This window comes from Trachemys scripta, chromosome 2 (genome assembly GCF_013100865.1).
Source record: "Trachemys scripta elegans isolate TJP31775 chromosome 2, CAS_Tse_1.0, whole genome shotgun sequence".
NCBI lineage: Eukaryota > Metazoa > Chordata > Testudines > Emydidae > Trachemys > Trachemys scripta.
Genome location: NC_048299.1, coordinates 30889892 through 30907967, shown reverse-complemented (window position 1 = coordinate 30907967; position 18076 = coordinate 30889892). Strand labels below are relative to the sequence as shown.

Genomic DNA, 18076 nt, shown 5'->3' with positions numbered 1-18076 from the left:
TTTGGTGAGGTGGGAGAAGTTAAGAGCAGATGGCATTTTTGGGAGGGAGGTGTGCTAGGAAACAAGGGCTGAGATATAGGAGTGGGCAACTTTGTGCAGAGCCTTGACTGAAAAAGGAGTTAGCAGGGATGGAAAGGGTGGTGGTAGCAGGATCAGAACAGCAAACATGGGAAGTGACTTTGGTTGCAGTGTTGTATGGACTGACTGGAGGTGGCAGAAAGTAGAAAGTTGCAATAGTTAAGGTGAGACCTGATAAGGGCATGGACTAGAGTTTCTTTAATGGGAAGGGAGAACTTTGGAGAATAAGTGATGTGATCATCTCTGCTTTGGCAGCTGGGCCAGGCTGTCTTTTCCTGTTGTGACAGAAGTTGCAGGTAGTGGCCTCCTGGTTCTGTGTAATATGTTACAAAAGCGAAAAATTGCCCAAAGCAGTTATCAGAGGTAGTAATCCAATAAATGCTGCACCGGTGACTCTTTAAGCATTTCTCAAGTGTTTTTCTTTACTTTCTGCATCCAGCACAGATGAGATTTCCAGCCCAAGAAATCATTTCAGGGCAGAGAAAGGAAAGGGTACAGTTTGTTTACTGTTTGCTTTCTTATGCTAATTTTAATCAGCCAAATACAATAGTAATCATTCTCTGTTGATGAAATGAATGTCTTATGTTGCAATACAGGCAAATGCAGCTGTGGTACAGGCAGATAAATAAGGAAATATTGTATTTGCGTAAGTAGGAATGCAACTTACTCTGAGGCAGTGCCACAATAATAATGAAAAGACAGATGATGAATGTTAGCAGGTTTATCGTAAATTGCAACTATCAATTTATTTTGTCACTTTGAATATGCTTTATTTTTCATCTCAAACAAATACACAATACTGTGTAGACACAATCACTATTTCATAAAGTTAGACTGAAAGGTTAAGTCCAATTATTTGGGCTAACAGTGGAAAATTGCCAATACTCAGTAAGTTTAAAAAATGACCAGGAGGGTATTGTAATGTCAAAAGCTGCTGGATGAGGGAGTAACTTCCAACTGGGAAGCACTTTTCAGGAGATGCTAGTTTAAACCCAAAATAAACAAGGGGCACCTGCAGACTGAAATGTCATTGTAGCTTTATTTAGTCAGGTTTCAAGGCTGCTTATAGGTTCTGGTGGCAAATACTTGCTAGGGAGCGGCAAAGATAGGTAGTAGCACTGCAACTGTTTTATAATGAAAGGCAGAAGGGAGGATATTAAAGAAGCTCAACTTTCTTGAGGTCTTTCAGTTCCAAATGTAGAAAAGGAAGGAAGGGCAGTTTCTCCTGGAATAAGAGACGTAATCTGGAAACACTGTCAAGTAAAAAAAAAAATACAATGCCTGTCCTTTGTCTTTATTCATTTGCTTTGTTTTTCTCTTTGGTCAGGTGGTTCCAGATTTCCTTATCACCTCCATCACCTTCCAATGCCTATCAGGTCTCACAGGAAGCAGGTCTACCAAAAAGGATTGGAATAATACATGTACAAATTGTGGGATGGAATTTCATAAGAGGGCAGTGGTCTCTGGGATGTAAACGCCAGATGGCACTAGATTTGAAAGCAATGAGATTGTTAAAATTAAAAGGCCAACGGCGGGCTGTTTGTACAACACAAGAGTATGGGATATGGTCACTTGGGAGACCCCCCCCCCCAGATGAAAGTGAGATCCCACCTTAGACTGAGTTGTCCAGATGCCCCTGATGGAAGATACTGGGTCTTCTTCTGAATCTGAGGACAAAGGTAAGCGAAAGCAGGGCCTGAGCTGGGCTACCATGTGTACGAGGAGAATCTTTGGGTCTGTCAAGGGGCTTCAAAATTGTAAGTTATTCAAACGTTCTAGGGGCTTATTTTGAACTGATCATTGCTTTATATGATGGCTGTTTTAAAATACCCCTCACTGAAACTTGGAGCTGAAGTTATCATCCTACAAAAAAATATAAAAAACCCAAACACAGTTCATATGATTTGTGACACGTTTCTGAACAGGCCTGTTCCTTTGATTGGTATCCCTGTATTTACAATTGCTGTGTGAATGTCTCTGCATATCGTCTTGAGTTGGTCCAGATGGAATGTATTCCTTTGACAGGCAGAGACGCTTATCAGGTCAGATTTCTATTATATTTTACCTTGAGGTGCACTGGAGGTTTATTTTGAAACCATGTTATTCCTTTATTCAGTATTCATTTCAAAGGGCTTCATTGTATTTGTAGTTGTGTGTGTTTGTGGGAGAGCCTTTTGATATGTGGGCTACATAGTCATTACAAGTTAAGGCTCCGGGCTGCTCTCTCATGATTGTTACAGACACCTCCTCATGCTGCCTCAGGCCTCGGGTGCTTTGCTTGCTGGTTCCTTGTAGTTATTATCCCACATTCCTTCTTGTTGCAGAACATATCATTATTTTGCTTTGTGCTGGGCCTGTCTCCTGTCCCTTTTATGGGCCAAGTCTGTCCCTGTTTGCTTTTGCCTCTAAAAGAGAAGCAAACTAGAAAGGCTGAATTATTTTGTTTGTGTATGGTCCGTCATGGGACCCCACACAAACCCTGCACAGTTTCCTATGCAGAATGCTTGTGCTAGTAATCAGAGAGGAGGAGGAAATGTGGTAGTCATGAGTAAATCAAACGCCGTGCCTCCTGACACATCCCTCCATGGCTCAAACCAGAGTGGATCCCCTGGAGAATGAACTCCACAGGTTTCAAGGGAGCAAAGATTGGTGAGTAGTACTTGCACCCTGCAAGTCCCTCCCAGCTGTGGCACTTCAAACATCTGTATAGCTTGAAAACAGAAGTTGAAATGTTTTATAGTAAATGTTAGATCACAACTCAAACATGACAGCTGTTGAGGAAATTTTGCCTCTTAAAATTGATTTCAAACACATTGCCCTCTAGACAAGATATTAGAGTCTATACATGTTCAGTTTGACAGAACATTTGTAATATTCAGAAATAGTCTCTCATATTACTTTAACGCAACAATGCAACTTAATGAACACAAACCAACTACCAACTCCAGAGCATACGTGCCACACACGACAGCGAAGCCTGCTAAATACACTTGTCATCAGTTCTAAGAACATAGAGGAAATGCTGAGCTAGAAGATTATAAATTACTTTGGCAAATTGAGATTTTCCTATGTGTGCAAATAAAAGGCACCAGTGGCACATTGCTTCAGTTGTAATTCCATTAGTGGGTGATGTGGCATCGTGAACCTTGGTGTGTTGTAATTTCTAAACAGAAACAAACATTAGAAAATTACTTTGTGGTACATCTCAAATATGTGCTGCAAAACTGTAAAGGTTGTGGTATAACACATTACACATATGTAAATCACAAGAGAGTTTCAATAAAACCATTATAATGCTTGATAGCATCAACACTAATTAGTTCTAGATTCAGTTTGTCCCCTCCTGCTAAAGTAAATTTGAGTGAGCTCAGTCTATTTCATATTTCCCCCTTTCTCTTTCAGGGGAGGACTGACTCTGTTGCACATGGTATTATATCCTGAATTTAAAACATATTTAAGGACTTACAGATCATTTCAAATTTAGAGGTCAGAAGTAATTTTTGCCATTAGCTTATTATTCATGTATCATCCAGCATATTTGCATGAGCTGTAAAACCAAATATTTAGAACAGTTTGCCAATAAATGGGGAACAAAACAGGCAGTGTGCAAATACTGTAGAAATCAGGGGTTATAAAATGTAATGACAATAGCAAATAAAGTTAGTAAAGATATTTCAACAGCGAGGCAGCCTTCAGAACTATGTGTGAAGGAAAACTATCCAAACTCAATGTATGCTATAGTATTTCTTTACAGAAAAGCTGACACCTCATGGTTGAAGATAATTTCTTATTATAACTTCCTTTTCCAGCATCTGTGTAAAAATGTAGCTGGCAAAATTAAAAGGAAAACCGAGTTAATTGCAGCTATATTTGCTGACTGCACTAGCCAGAGCCTGCTGCTGCTCTTATTGAAATCACATGAAACATGGCAACTGTCATACCAGATCAGGGAGACAAGGTGGATGAGGTAATATTTTATTGGACCAACTTTTGTTGGTGAGAGAGACAAGCTTTTGAGCTTTCAAAGAGCTCTTCTTTGGGACCTGAGCTCTCTGTAAGCTCAGAAGCTTGTCTCTCCCACCAACAGAAGCTGGTCCAAGAAAAGGTGTTACTTCACCTTAGGGTGATCAGATGTCCTGATTTTATAGGGACAGGCCCGATTTTTGGGTCCTTTTCTTATATAGGCTCCTATTTCCCCCCACTCCCGTCATTTTTTTTACATTTGCTGTCTGGTCACCCTACTTCACTTCATCTCTCTACTATCCTGAGACCAACATGGCTACAGCAATACTGCATATCAGATCAGAATAGTAGTCCACCTAGACCAGCATCCTATCGGACAGTGGCCAACACTAGACACTTCAGAGAAAGGTGCAAGAAATCTCAGTGGACAATTATGAAATAACAGGTCTCCGGGGAAAGTTTCTTCCTAATACCTGTCAGTTGCACAATTCTGACTTAAATGGAAATAAGATTTGTTTCTTAGCTGTGAGGGACATGAAGCACAAACATAGGTTTCTCACTAACCTTTTAAAAAGCTTGATGCAATGACATTTCTGGTATCCACATTGTCACCGAATTTATGCATTCTAGAGGAAGTGCCAGAGGAGGAAAGGAGTTTGTTAAAAGGGGAGTTAAAATTATTTCAGTGCTGAATTCTCCTCTGCAGCCTGGTTAGCATGGGCATTCAACACAGAAACTGGAGTTTAAACCATTTGGTTTTAATTTTGCATTTTGCCATTAAGCAAACAGATTTGTTAATTATTCATTTAATATGGCTTTCTGTTTATAAAGCAAAGAGGGTAGTCCATGGTAGTGTCTGAATAGCAAGCGTGACTGGCACAACTTTTTACAAACACTGCTGTCCAGACTTGGCGGTTTTGGTTTGAAACTGGAGTTTTCCTTCTACTTCTGCCATTGTAGAGGAGCCCCACCTGCCTTCAGAGGCATAGGGAGGTGAAGTGACCTGCCCAACTAAAGCAGCAGGTCAGTGGCAAAGCCAGCAATGGAAAGGTTTCTTGGGTCCCAGCTCTGAACCCGCTCCACTGTACCACCCTGCCAGCCCTGACTACCCTTATCCTCTTTACACTAAACATGCTATGCATCCCTCTCCTTATCTGTCCTTGATTTTGCCTGAAAACTCCCCTCCTTCATCTTTAGACCATCTTGTTGGAAACACTGGAATTTAAAACGAACAATGTTTGAGTTCTAAAACGAACATCCTAGAGAGATGCAACTAATGCTAGCGGATCATAAATATACTGTAATACTTGTAATCATCTGAATTACCTACGGTACAGTTCTGGGAGGTCCCTCTTTTTGGAACTAGTGGAATGAAATGTAAGGCAATGTCTATTTAATTAACTTTTTCAATTTTCACAATGTTTCTGTTCAAGGTTCTCTTCTCTGTGCTCCTGAACAATCCCCCTCTGTCTTAGCTCCTGCACACCCCTTAATCACGCATGCAAATTAGCTGGGTGATTTCTCCCGAGTTTACTGTGTTCTATTCAAAAGATCCATAGTACCACGTTGGCATATGGCACCTAAACATTAAATGTGGCGCCTATATCACTGTGACGGAAGTATTATTAGTGCATAAAATATTTACAGTATTAAATGTGTAAATCAATACCTACAGTTAAAGTCTCCCAGTAGATCTATCTACTGTATAGAGTCTGATTCTATAACATTTCAAACTTTTCCAGGGGTGTGTGGGAATCCCGAATAGCAAAGGCGCACCCACCAATGTACTAATAAATGAATTAGCATCTCACTAAGGAGATCACTTCGGGGCTGATATTGATCAGGCCGAGCCTGTGTGTTTGTCTGGGATTGTTTGGAGGATAATTGAGTGTCAGTCTCTGTCTGTGTCGTCTCACTGGCGCCTGGTGCTTTTGGATTTGCTAATTTTCGCTAAGTGTCTTTTGCCGACTACTCCCACTACATCTAGCCCAACAAGCAGCCCGACTCCTTGTAGCCAACCGTCTGTCTGCCGGGGCTGTATTGATCAAGAAAAAATAAATACATAACAGATGAAAACGATACGCTCCTGTCCAACCCCGGAGGGCTGGTTTGCTGGATCTGTTATGCACAGCCCTGACTCTGCCGATCGCTTCTGGCTCCCTGCAGCCATCCCGTATTGGCGTTTCCTGTAATGATCTTCCCCCCGTGAACGGCTCTGTACTCACGGCACATTCCTCCTCGGGCGAGGCAGGGCTTGGTTTGGGCAAGTGTCCCCAGGCAGTTTGGTTCTTACGAGTTGGCTGATCGGGGCCCTGAGCACCAAGGTGGGGCGGGCGTGACTTTAAAGTGTTGGATTGGAAACACTGCGGGGGAGCGCCCCAAGCCTTGCTGCAAGGCTGGTGTGAACGCGGGGATGGGGGAGCGTCGTGTTCCGCGGAGACGCGTCTGTCCTGCCGGGACACCCGGGCGCTCTGCCTCCGCCCCGCCCCTCGCTGCCCTGGGCATGAATTGCGGATCCCCCCCGGGCCCATTGGCAAGCGGCGGGGGGGCGGGGCGACCGCAGGCTCCAGGCTGCTGTGAGTGGCAGAGGAGCGGAACCTATGAGAGCGGTGCTGGGGGCATGGTGGGAGGAGCGAGGGGCGGGCGTCGGGGCAGGCTAGGTCGGCGCCGCGCTATTTACAGCGTTGGGCTCGCTCGGTGCTTGCCTGTGTCAGAGCCGCAGTCGGTGGCTGCCGGAGCGTCGAGCTTGGCCCTGTACGTGTCTCGCTTGCAGGAGGCGGGGACGCCCTGGCCGGGCAGAGCTGCGGGCTGTCCCTGCTCCCACATGTGGCGGCAGCTGTGGCTGGAGAGCGGTCCCCGCAGCCTGTGATCAGCTGGGCTGCTCCGCCGGGGGAGCTGTGCGGTGCCGCCTCCCGAGGCTGGCGGGGAGCGGGGCGCAGGCAGCCGCGGGGAGCTGGAGTCTGTACGTTGCCCGCTCCGGGCACTCGAGTGCGGCGCCGCGAGCTTAAGCGAGCCCTGGAGGGAAGCTCGAGCGGCCGGCCGGGGAGGGTCCAGGCGGGGCGGTTAAATGGATCGCCATTCCAGCTACAGCTTCATCTGGCTGCAACTGGAGCTGTGCGCCATGGCCATCCTGCTGACCAGAGGTGAGGGGACCGGGCTGCGCTGGGGTTAGTGGGGAGCGAGCGAGTGGAGGCAAGGGGGTGCGGGGAGTGGTTAGAGCTGTGCGCGGTGTCACTGGGGTGCGGGGGGACTATTGGGGTGGCAATAGCCCGGGGTGCAGGGCGGAGTGAAAATAGCAGGGGCTCGTGGGGGTGGTTGAGTTGCGGGGGCTGCCAAGTGCGGGCGTGCCATGGGCTAGGGGGCCCCAGAGTGTGGTGCTGCGGGGGTAGCTCTGAACCCCCAGTGCCAGATGGCGCAGCCTCCCGCAGGGCAGCTCTCCTCCCCGAGCCCCGCACTCCCTCCTTGGAGGTTTCCCCTGCCAGGCTGCGCTGGGAGCTCCATGCAGAGGGCTCCGAGCTGACTTTGAAGCCCCTTGCCAAGCCTTTGTTAGGGTGTAATCTTTCCTCTCTGCTGAGCCTCGCAGGCTAGGACAAGCTCGCCTCTTCTTGAAAGTAGCAGCGCTTGGTTCTTTTTTTTTTTTTTTTTTTTTTTTTTCCCTTCCCCTCTCCCTGTCTCCCCCCACCTAGAGCCTTGCCCCGGTTCATTGATGTAAGTCAGACCTTAAGGGCAAGCGGTTGTCAAAATGTTTTTGTTAGTCTGCCTTTAATGAACTTCTGAACGCTTCCAGCCATGGAGCCGGGCCATCTTAGAGAAACACTGCCCCGTTTGGAGCCCTGGCGTGGTTTTACTGTAGGGCGGATAGTCTCGCCTCCCTCAAGTGTTTATAATAATAAATAATTAAAAAAAAAAAAAACCAAGGAAAGTACATCAGAGGGAACGAATTCCGACCCCACACCCTCTTCTCTAATCCTTTTAAAACTAGTAGTGGATTAGAGATGTGTTTAACTTCCTGTTGCAAATGCTACATTCCTGTAAATAGGTATGGCGTTTAAACACACTTAGAGTAAATTAACACTGTCTCCATACAGTTCAGTGACTGCTTAGTTGGTCTCTTTAAGGGGAAAAGGTCACCTTTTTCGCTCCCTATAATTGCCAAGATTCACAGAGGAGGTTAAAGGATAAACTACCACAGTGATGATGTGCTACCATATTTATTTATTTTGGAAGTAAGGGTGTAATTAACCCTAAATAACAGCCCTTGCAGCATGCAGAGAGAAGCCTTCTGGCCCCATCAAAGGCAGGCAGAACAGGGAGTGACTGAGTGATGTGAAGTCACAGATACTGAAACTATGTGCCTGATAATGATATAATTAGGGGATCGTAGACTTCTGGCTGCTGCTGACTTCAAAAGCTTTAAGAGAAGCCTGCAGTCTCTCCTGTAGCCATCTTGACTAAAAGCAGACATTTTTCTTTAATAGCTATATACAGTAACAAGAAAGAGGAGGGAACAGAAGGGCATTGTTCAGTTTCAAAATACCAACTACCCTTTCTGGCCTTTTGCATTGCACAGGAAGAAACTTTATGAATTGACAGAAATACAGTTTTAATACAGTAATACAAAGTCCATTCTGTTCTACCAAAAATGTGGCTTTAATTAAAATGGAGTTGTAATAACCTGATGACTAGCCTGTCAGATTTTGTTTATAAGACTGTCTTAGATCAGTAAAACGTAGACTTTTAAACAGGGTCATATAAACAGTTAAAATAGAAGTATGCTTATTGTTTCATTTTCCTCCCCATGCTGAGTTTAGAGTAGCGAAAGGACAGTCAACTTTGTTTTGTATTTTTTTTTTTTATTAGCTTGTTCTAACTGAATAGTAGTGCTCATGGACACTTTTTTTGCAGGGTAAAAAAGTAGCAAGCTTAGTGATCGTAGGTAAGAAAGCAGAGAAAAGCTGTTCACCAATTTATTGGGTGACTTTTATGAAACCAAGGAAAGTTGGGCTCCTTGGCCTAAAGGCCCAAGGGAGCTAATGCAGACTGGGGAGAGAGACGCTCTGTCATTTGGCTTCTATTAAGCAGAGTTATTAAAGAGCAGCAGGGACTTCAGGGCCCAGAGCCTCTGCAGCAGCATTACCAGGAGAGCTGAGCCTAGATGGGCTGAAGCCTGGAAGTTAATTTGACTGAGTCCTTTCCCGGTCATATAAGTGTAAGAAGTGGGGAGGAGATAGTTGAAAGGCAGTTATACACAGGTTTATTTTCAGGGTATGTTTCTAATGCAAGAAGTCTGATAGTTCAGCTCACTTTTAAAGGCTCACTTACTGCCTCTGTGGTAGGAAGTACACCAACTAACTGAATTGGAAGTCTGTTTAAGTAAATCCCCCACTTGTAATGACTGCTCCAGAATCTGCCTTCCTCTAATTCTCTGAACTGATGATATATTGAAATAGGTTTGAGTTATGACTTGCCTAGAAAGAATACATTTTCCCTACAGTACAAGATGTGTATAGTCATAATGGTGGTTTGGAGAGCACAAAATGAAGTGTTTTATTAAGAACTTTTATCGCTTCCCTTCAGAAATTTTTGAGGTTTCCTGAGATTGTTTTTATACAACTGGTAGAAGATTTTCAGTCTAAACGCTTCCCCTTTTTTTGACCACATGTTGGATTGCCTGCAAAAAACTAGGGGTTATGGGGAGGAGGTTTCAGCTTTGCAGTAATGCACCCCTTCTTACGACTTTCCATTTGGGTTGAAAGAAATTGACTTTGGCAAACAAACCACTAATTGTAAACTGCACTGTTCCTGTTTTATAAAACTGACTTTAAAAAGCCCTGTTGCATGAAAAGCTCTTAATAGAAAAAGTTCCTTTTCTGAAGAGATCACAAATAGCTGCCCAATTTCACATAGTAAAAATCTTCCTGACTTGGAATTTCTAGATTCTAATGGTTCTAGCTGATAGCTTTATAAGGTGTTAGTTAAAGCTCTTAAACCTTGGTATAGCCTTGAGAGATGGCAAACAGTTCTGCCATTCCAATTAAATTTAAATATGTGACAGAATTAAAAAAAAAATCTTAGAATGATCAACTATCAGCAGTAATGATTTAAATTCTAAAACACTGCAGCACCACTGTTTCAAACTGTAGCTTTTTTGGGGGGAGGGAGGTTCTGCCTTCTTAGATAAGGATGGGTTTGATCACATGTAGAATGCTGATTTTTAGTAAGTAGTAAAAATACCTAGCTGGTATTCAGATGTGGTTATGTATGTCTTATCTAGCAGTATGATCCAAAAAACCCTAGTCTTAATGAGAAGTTTGAAGTGTGACATTTCAGTTACTCCTGCTTTAATCAAGTATGTAGTAGTAGTAGTAGTAGTAGTAGTAAATAATGGTGGTATGCCAGTGCCCAAAGGCCCCCATTGGGGTTAGGGTCCCAGGGTGGTAGGCACTATACAAAGACTGAAAACAGACAAGCCCTGATCTGCAGGGTTTACAATCTACAATGACCAAAAGTTTGTACTATTGAGTTTTAGTTTGTGAGATAGCAAGTGAGTTTCTGTACTAACTAGGAATAAAATACTTTTTTTTAGGTGAAATTAGATGCTACTGTGATGCTGCGCACTGTGTTGCAACTGGCTATATGTGCAAATCTGAGCTTAATGCCTGCTTCTCCAGATTGCTTGACCCTCAGAACACGAATTCCCCACTTACTCATGGCTGCTTGGACTCTATTGCAAACACAGCTGACATCTGCCAAGCTAAACAGGCACAAAACCACTCCGGCACCACCATGCCCACATTGGAATGCTGTCATGAAGATATGTGCAATTATAGAGGACTGCATGATGTTCTCTCTCCTCCCAAGGGTGAGACCTCAGGTAGAGAAAGCAGTTTCAACTAAATGTCTTCTCTGATCTATAGGCTTGTGACAGCCAAGACCTTGTATGTCTGCTATTGATTTTGTTGTTAATGTAATTAGAGATACCAGAGGGAGAAGCATGTGGTGGGATGCAGAGATGTATCTCTAAAAGCTGAGTAGCTTTTATGTCTGCATTAGCATTAGATGTCTGCATGTCCTGCCTGCTCTCTTTCTAAGAGGCAATTATACAGTGGTACTCATTCACATTAGATCAACTGCCAATGCAATAAAAATATATTATCTTAACTTGTTTTAGAAATGGTTCAGATCAATCTGTAGAGATACTATTTGTAGATACTTTCCAGTGTGAAGTTTAAATCAGCAGCAGCTTTTAATATGTGTGGTTTAAGGAATTGTTAAATTTGAAACAATTGTTTAGCTGAGACTGAAATAATCTTGGCATCTTTGTTTAACTTTTTGCAGGACAGGGGAGCAGATACCAGCATGACAACAGCAGAAATCTCATCACTAAGGTTCAGGAGTTGACCTCTTCAAAAGAACTGTGGTTCAGAGCAGCTGTAATTGCTGTTCCCATAGCTGGTGGGTTGATCTTAGTGCTGCTTATCATGCTAGCTTTGCGGATGCTCAGGAGTGAAAACAAAAGACTGCAAGATCAACGACAGCAAATGCTCTCCCGTTTGCACTACAGTTTTCATGGACATCATTCAAAGAAAGGACAGGTGGCAAAGTTAGACTTGGAATGCATGGTGCCAGTAACTGGTCATGAGAACTGCTGCATGAGCTGTGATAAAATGAGACAGACCGACCTCAGCAATGATAAAATACTTTCATTAGTCCACTGGGGAATGTACAGTGGGCATGGAAAGCTGGAATTTGTATGACCAACTTTTTTTTTTTAAATCTGAGCTAAACTTACTGGGAAAATTCTCAAAGGCCTTTGGGTTCTGCTGGACAGGAGCACTTTATCTTAAGCAAACTTTCATTAAGCATCTTTTGAGAAACAAAGGACCTCTGCAAACAGAATCTTGGATATTTCCTCTGAAGGATTCCAAAAGTTGTCTTATTTGCACAGAGTAAAATACACTCAATGTATTGTTTGCTTTAAAGTTATGAAAGCAAAAATTAGAAGTTGTACACACTGTCACCAGGGTTATCTGAGCTGTAGGGAGCTGAGAATTGAGCTAAATAATAAACTGTATGAAAGCTCCTGTGTTTCCTGACTTATTGTAAAGAATCTTTAAATATATATATATTTTGTCTGAAACTTCCTTGTGATTTTTTTTTTGTAGAAGACAATTGTTTTCTTTTTTAGAAAACTATTGTTAGGTGACATTGGCATTCAGAATAGAATTGCACTAAATCTTGAAATGTGTTCTCCTGTAAAGTCCATCTTCCTGCAGAGTGGCAGAAGTGACTTTTTGTTATTCCTGAAAGAGGATGTCCACTCTATCTCTGAATATCTCAAATAGTGGTGAGTCCATATTTTCCCTTTTCAGTTTATTCTATTGCCTAACTGTTCAAAGGGTGTTCCCTGCCCCCCCACCCTTCGTTTTCCCTGTTGCAGCTAAGGCTGATTACTTTGTTCTGTTCTTGACTAACTGTCCCTTTTTCTCTTTATTTATTGTATTTAATTTACATAAATATATTTTGTATTCATCTAACTACACAGTAAATCTTGTCTTGGCTCAGTATGGCCAGTCCTCTCAACCTGTCTTTACAATTCTTAACTTCCATAAAATCACTTAAATTTCTCCTCAGAACCAGCTCCATTTAATTTAGTGTTACCCTATATGTCCTATGTGATTTCAGTTCATTGACAAGCAGAGTGGAGTAGAAAAGCCACATTGATCTTTCTAAATGTGATGCTCCTATTAAAACATCCAAACATAACATCTGCCTCATCTTTTGTGTGCTAAACTGGAGAATCAAAAATGTATTCATGATAAGCCCCAGCTCCTTCGCTGGTATTTTTGCCTAGACAGCTTTCTTCCCATTCTATATTTGTGCATTTGGTTATTGTTCCTCCTCAAAAACATTAATTGGCCTTATTTAATATCACTTAATAGATTCAGGGGTTAGTTGTTAAAGACCCTGGAGCAATTGAGGCCCTAGAATATTTATTGTTCTACCGTTTGCTGTAATTAAAGTGGATTTTCTGGAAAAGCAGGTACTGTGATCTTGGGCAAAACAAAACCCAGAATAGTGCTCTCATAAATGGGATCTCTGTAAGTAATGACCAATATGAACTGAACTACCTGGAAAAAGCTGGCTAAAGTATAGTGCTTACCTAGCACTTTACATGATCAAATCACTATTAGATTGACTAATCCTCATAACCCTTTTGAAGTAGGTAAGTATTATCCCCCTTTGTACAGATTGGGAAAGTGAAGAAGAGACATGAAACGACTTGCCCAAGGTCAAAACAGTGAGTCAGTGGCGTAGCTGAACGTAGACTCAGAATGCCTAGAGTTCTTTACTGTGTGTATAGTCCTCCAGCCCATGCTAACTTTACAGTGGACTCAGTAGAGTCCTTAGGAGATATGTTTAAGGGGCTGTTTAATAGTGGTAGAGATGTTGTGGGACCCTCCCACCTGGTACAGTCCTAGAACCCTTCCTCCAGCCTGAGCCCAAGTCAGCTGGTATGGGCCAGCCATGGGTTTTTAATTGCAGTGTAGTCCTACCCGGTCTGTGTTTTGCCCTTAGTTACACTTTTTGTCACTGGAGTCCATATGACGGTAGGTATAGCTGAGGTAAGGATCTGGCTATGTCTTCCCTTCCACCTAATCTTCAAAAATATTCTTGGGTCTTGTATTGCTTTAATTAAATTTTGTATTAAATGCTTGTCTAGGGTTGATCACTGTTCAAGCAAATGTATTCTGTAGCTGGGGATGACTGGTGTATTTTTATGTATAGGGGAACCACTATTGAACTGAAATAGGCATAGAAGTGGTACCTAATTCAGTCAGCATAAATCTAGTCCAAGTCACTGACAGATGTGGAATTAAATCAGGTTCAGGGACTGGTATTTAAACCTTGCCTAGGTTTCCTTTCTTTCTCAGCACTTTGCATAGTCACTTCAAGCATCTTATGATAGGAATCATTTGTTGTTGCTGCTTTGAATACCTAAGGACCTACTTATACCTGCCATTTGTAGGCAAATGAGGCTGGGATGCTCTACTATTTCCCCCTTGCAATGGAGATGCTGCTTTCACAGCTCTGAGAGGAACAGGAGTGCTTACCTTGCCCTGCAGTCACTTTGAGCAATTTGCAGCCCCCCCAGGCTCACTGGGGGTAGATCTACAAGCTAGGAGCATGCTTCCTGGCTCAGGTAGGACAGGCTAGCTCTGATTGCACTGAAAATAGCAGTGCAGGGGGGCTGGCATGTGTGGGAGCTTGGACTAGAGGTCTGAGTATGTAGTTAGCTTGGGCTCCACACCTGAGTACAGCTGCCTGAGCTGCCCCCAGCTGTGCTGCTATTTGAGCTTATGCTTGTCTGTCTAGCCCAGCTGGGAGCATGCTCCCAGCTGCATTGTAGATATGTCTTCTACAATGCACAAGCAGCTCTCTTTCAGTTCTCCGGTCAGCCGCTGATAGGGCTGTGCTCCTGTATTCCTAAGCTGTTCGAAGACTCAGTCCTGGTCATGTAATTTAACTTGGGTTTGGTCACTGGCACAGTCCACAAGTGTCAAGGCTACAACATACCCCCTGCCTTCCCTACTCAATCTATTCACAGTGAAACACAAGTGTCTTTTTTGCCACATACATTAGCTCTGGTTAGGTAAACCCATACTCTGAAGTCAAATTAGCTCTGCTCTCCTCTGATACTAATTAGCAGTGCTACACTAGTGATTGGCCTGGTCCAATATTTCCACAAGAGGTGTTCACTGAAAACTTAAGGGAAACAAAGATCTGAAGAAACCAGGAACAAGCAGTCTTAGCTGACAAAATGAGGAATCAAGTCCTATATATTCTCCTGTACTCACTGTGTAAACTACCTGGGCTAAACAGGTGCAAGACTGCCCCCCACTGTGAGATCTGGAATAACAGATTTTGGAACATTGAGTGAGACTCTAAATGTCACAAGTGAAACACACAGAAAAATCCTAAAGTCTTCTCTCCTGTTGGAGAAGCTACACCAGGGATAACAATGCTAGGCCTCCTAGGACAGATGGACAACTCAGGTGGCTGCCAGAGTTGTGCCCATATCATGCTTCCAATCCCGTCTGGCTAGTCCAGTGGTCCCTCAGCAGGGGTGTATGTACCCCTGGGGGTACTCAGAGGTCTTCTAAGGGGTACATCAACTCTTCTAGATATTTGCTTAGTTTTACAATATGATACATAAAAAGCACTTGCAAAGTCAGTACAAACTAAAATTTCATACAGACAATGACTTGTTTATACTGCTCTATCTAGTATACACTGAAATGTAAATATATTCCTGTTGATTTATAATGATATGGTAAAAATGAGTCAGCAATTGTTCAGTAACAGTGTACTGAGACACTTGGATTTTTGTCTGATTTTGTAAGGTTTTAAGTGAGGGGAAACTTAGGGGTACACAAGACAAATCAGACTTTTGAAAGGGGTACAGTAGTCTGGAAAGGTGGAGAGCCATGGGGCTGGTCCATACTCGTGCTCCCACCTTTGCTACCCTGTTGGAGCTGTGTTGGTGGTGATGAATTTACAAAAACTGCCTCTGCAGAAAGAGTCTGAGACTTAAAATTGGGTGAAGAGAATTGAGCCTCCCATCATAATCTGACAACATGATGGGCCTGTTTTCAGTGTTTGCTAACTGAGGCTCGTGTTATTTATCGCAAATAGGCATCTTATTGTACCTGCACATCTCCAAAATACAAATGAAATGTTTTCCAACAGCCTGATTTGTATTACCAAAATGCTTAGGTGTTCAGTCATGCTAGGTCCTGTACAAACACAGAACAAGAGACCACCCTAACTCAGAGCGCTCCCTTTTTTGGCCCTGATACATTTCCCTACCTGATTAGATTATAAGCTCTTTGGGGCAGGGTGGTTGCTGGTAAGGAGATATTTTTAAGCTGCCTGGGCTTTAACGTTTTGCTACGAAGGTTAAATTTTCATTGCAGGGCACCTTTTTCTCGGAGACCACTTTAAGCTCTGGAGTGCATTAACTGCCCCCTCCCCCTTTATTCCAACTGCAAAGTCCCTCAAAGTGGAATAAATGAAATCAAATGTTTGAGATGTAAATGTGCTTCCCTCTCTCCCTGCTTTCTTCCTCGAAAGAATAATGGTTGTAGCTTTTCACACGCCTCTGCCAGTCTCAGCCTCCGGAGCAGTCAGGTTTGTATATGTCTTCTTAGCTCCTGCTGAACTGATTCTATTAAAAACCCTTCACTCCAGAGGGGGTTTGACCTTTTTCAGAAATACCAACTGTGTCTGGTTTGGAAATCACAGACCTCTCTTCTAAAGAGCCTGTAAATCTGGTTTCAATATTGGGTGATTACAGGCTGAGCAGAGAGCTTGAAAGGAACCCGCCACTTCTAGTAGCAAAGTGCTGAGGCTGGCTGAGCCAGCTCTGGGTGGGTCTCTGGGGTCTGACTCTGCTCCTACTTTCTCCAGTGTAGTTGGAGTAAAGCCACTAAAGTCAATAGATTTACCCCAGATTAATACTAGTGTAACTGAGGTCAGACTCTGGGTCCCAGTGCCGTTCCAGGAGGGTATCTCTTTCTTTGTCATGACCCAGGTCTTTGGGAATCGAGTTTTTGACAAATCCAGAGAAACTCTATAGAAATAGATGGTGTCCCAGACTGCATGTGCACGAACACAGGCAAGGGGAAGGTGCGTGCAGTACTTTGATTACTTGGTAACAGATGCATCTCCATCTTCCTTTGCAGTTGCTGTAGCTGTTAAGATAACAGGGAACATGTAAGTAAAATGTAATGCCAAGTTATATGTGTCAGCTAGGAAGATCAAAGTCCAATTCTGCCCAGAGTGTTCCACAACATTTAAATAAAGGCAAAATTTGACCCTCTGGCCTAAGGGAGGGGAAAAAAGATAATCTCCTGAGTAACGAAGATCTGTTAAAAAACAAAAACAACAAAAACCCAATAACAAAACCTTAGTAATAAAAGACAGAAAGAAAAGCACAAAAATTTGTCTAAGCAAGCAGATCTATCATTATTACATTTTTAAAGATGATTTCCCAATTCCCCTGGAGGTATGTGGTTTTTGTTCCAGTGTCTGCTCCCAGTGTAGAAGTGATGCTATTTGCACCTTGGGTTTAGGATTTAGCCAGTGAACTGGTATTTTGGATCAATCGCTTTATTATATTTCCATAAAATAACAAAGTTGACAAAAGGTGGGACCACAGTAAGGTTATCTTACTGGGCAGTCTGATGTCTCCAGTAATATGAATTCAGGCTCTCTCAAAATAAACAAACAATGTTCTTTTCTTTGTTTCACCTCTGACCTTTGTCTGCAGCCTTTATAATCCCAGTGGGTGAATCCTAAAGTAAAGCAAACCTTAAGTAAAGGAAGCAAGAGTGGGAGCCATACTGCCTACAAATTAATGAAGCATTGCAATGGTTGCATTGTCCAGCCAACCTTGAGAAGATGTTTCATTCTTCAACTACACTTCGGCTGATTTTTCAAAAGCTATTATTTTCGGTGCCCAATTTGAGTGCTCTTACAGGGGCATGATTTTCAGAAAATGCTGAACACCCATCCTCAGAAATCTACGCTCCTTAATGGCGTTCCAGATTGGGCACTCAAAATCACTAAAAAAGAACGAGGAGTTCTTAGTCTCTGAGGTGCCACAAGTACTCCTCATTCTTTTTGCTGATACAGATTAACACAGCTACCATTCAAAATCACTAGTTGCTTTTGTAAATTTAGGCCCTCATCAACACTGGTTCCAAATTGCCATCTAAAAAACAAAACAACCCCCCCACCACCCCTTTCTCTTTTTTCTGTATGATTCTTACACCACAGTTTACAATGTCCAACTCAGATTACAGTGGGTCATATTATGCCATCAATTTTTAGGCAGCCCTCTCCACTAAATTCAAAGGGAAAGAGAAACAATTAATAGCTTATAGCTTACTCTTTCCTGCCTACAGGTAAGAAAGAAGTAAACAATCTTGATAGTGCCTTTTATTTGAATAAGATCAGGGATGAATTTAAG

The 18076-nt window shown here is 42.9% G+C and overlaps 1 protein-coding gene and 1 long non-coding RNA gene across 3 annotated transcripts; one reads left to right on the top strand and one right to left on the bottom strand.

Annotated features, from left to right (window-relative positions):
• Positions 1 to 555: 555 nt before the first annotated feature.
• LOC117872097 lies at positions 556 to 6545 on the bottom strand. Its single transcript, XR_004644407.1, has 3 exons — positions 6267 to 6545; positions 4606 to 4667; positions 556 to 3241 (listed from the first exon to the last, which is right to left on the bottom strand). It is a non-coding gene; the product is annotated as an uncharacterized LOC117872097 (long non-coding RNA).
• A 176-nt stretch (positions 6546 to 6721) lies between these two features.
• BAMBI (BMP and activin membrane bound inhibitor) lies at positions 6722 to 12181 on the top strand. 2 transcript variants are annotated; one of them, XM_034760175.1, is made up of 3 exons: positions 6722 to 7184; positions 10628 to 10903; positions 11380 to 12181. In XM_034760175.1, exons 1-3 carry the CDS (start codon positions 7109 to 7111, stop codon positions 11796 to 11798), a joined length of 771 nt encoding a protein of 256 aa, XP_034616066.1. In that variant the 5' UTR covers positions 6722 to 7108; the 3' UTR covers positions 11799 to 12181. The 2 variants fall into 2 exon arrangements, with proteins under 2 accessions (XP_034616066.1, XP_034616065.1); XM_034760174.1 differs by having other exon boundaries at positions 6723 to 7184; positions 10628 to 10915.
• The last annotated feature ends 5895 nt before the right edge of the window (positions 12182 to 18076 follow it).

Bases quoted from the DNA above. Each gene is read 5' to 3' on its own strand.
- BAMBI (XM_034760174.1), top strand. From the start codon at position 7,109: ATGGATCGCCATTCCAGCTACAGCTTCATCTGGCTGCAACTGGAGCTG. The intron at 7,185-10,627 runs GTGAGGGGACCG...ACTTTTTTTTAG, and splicing joins GGCCATCCTGCTGACCAGAG to GTGAAATTAGATGCTACTGT. The intron at 10,916-11,379 runs GTAGAGAAAGCA...AACTTTTTGCAG, and splicing joins TCCCAAGGGTGAGACCTCAG to GACAGGGGAGCAGATACCAG.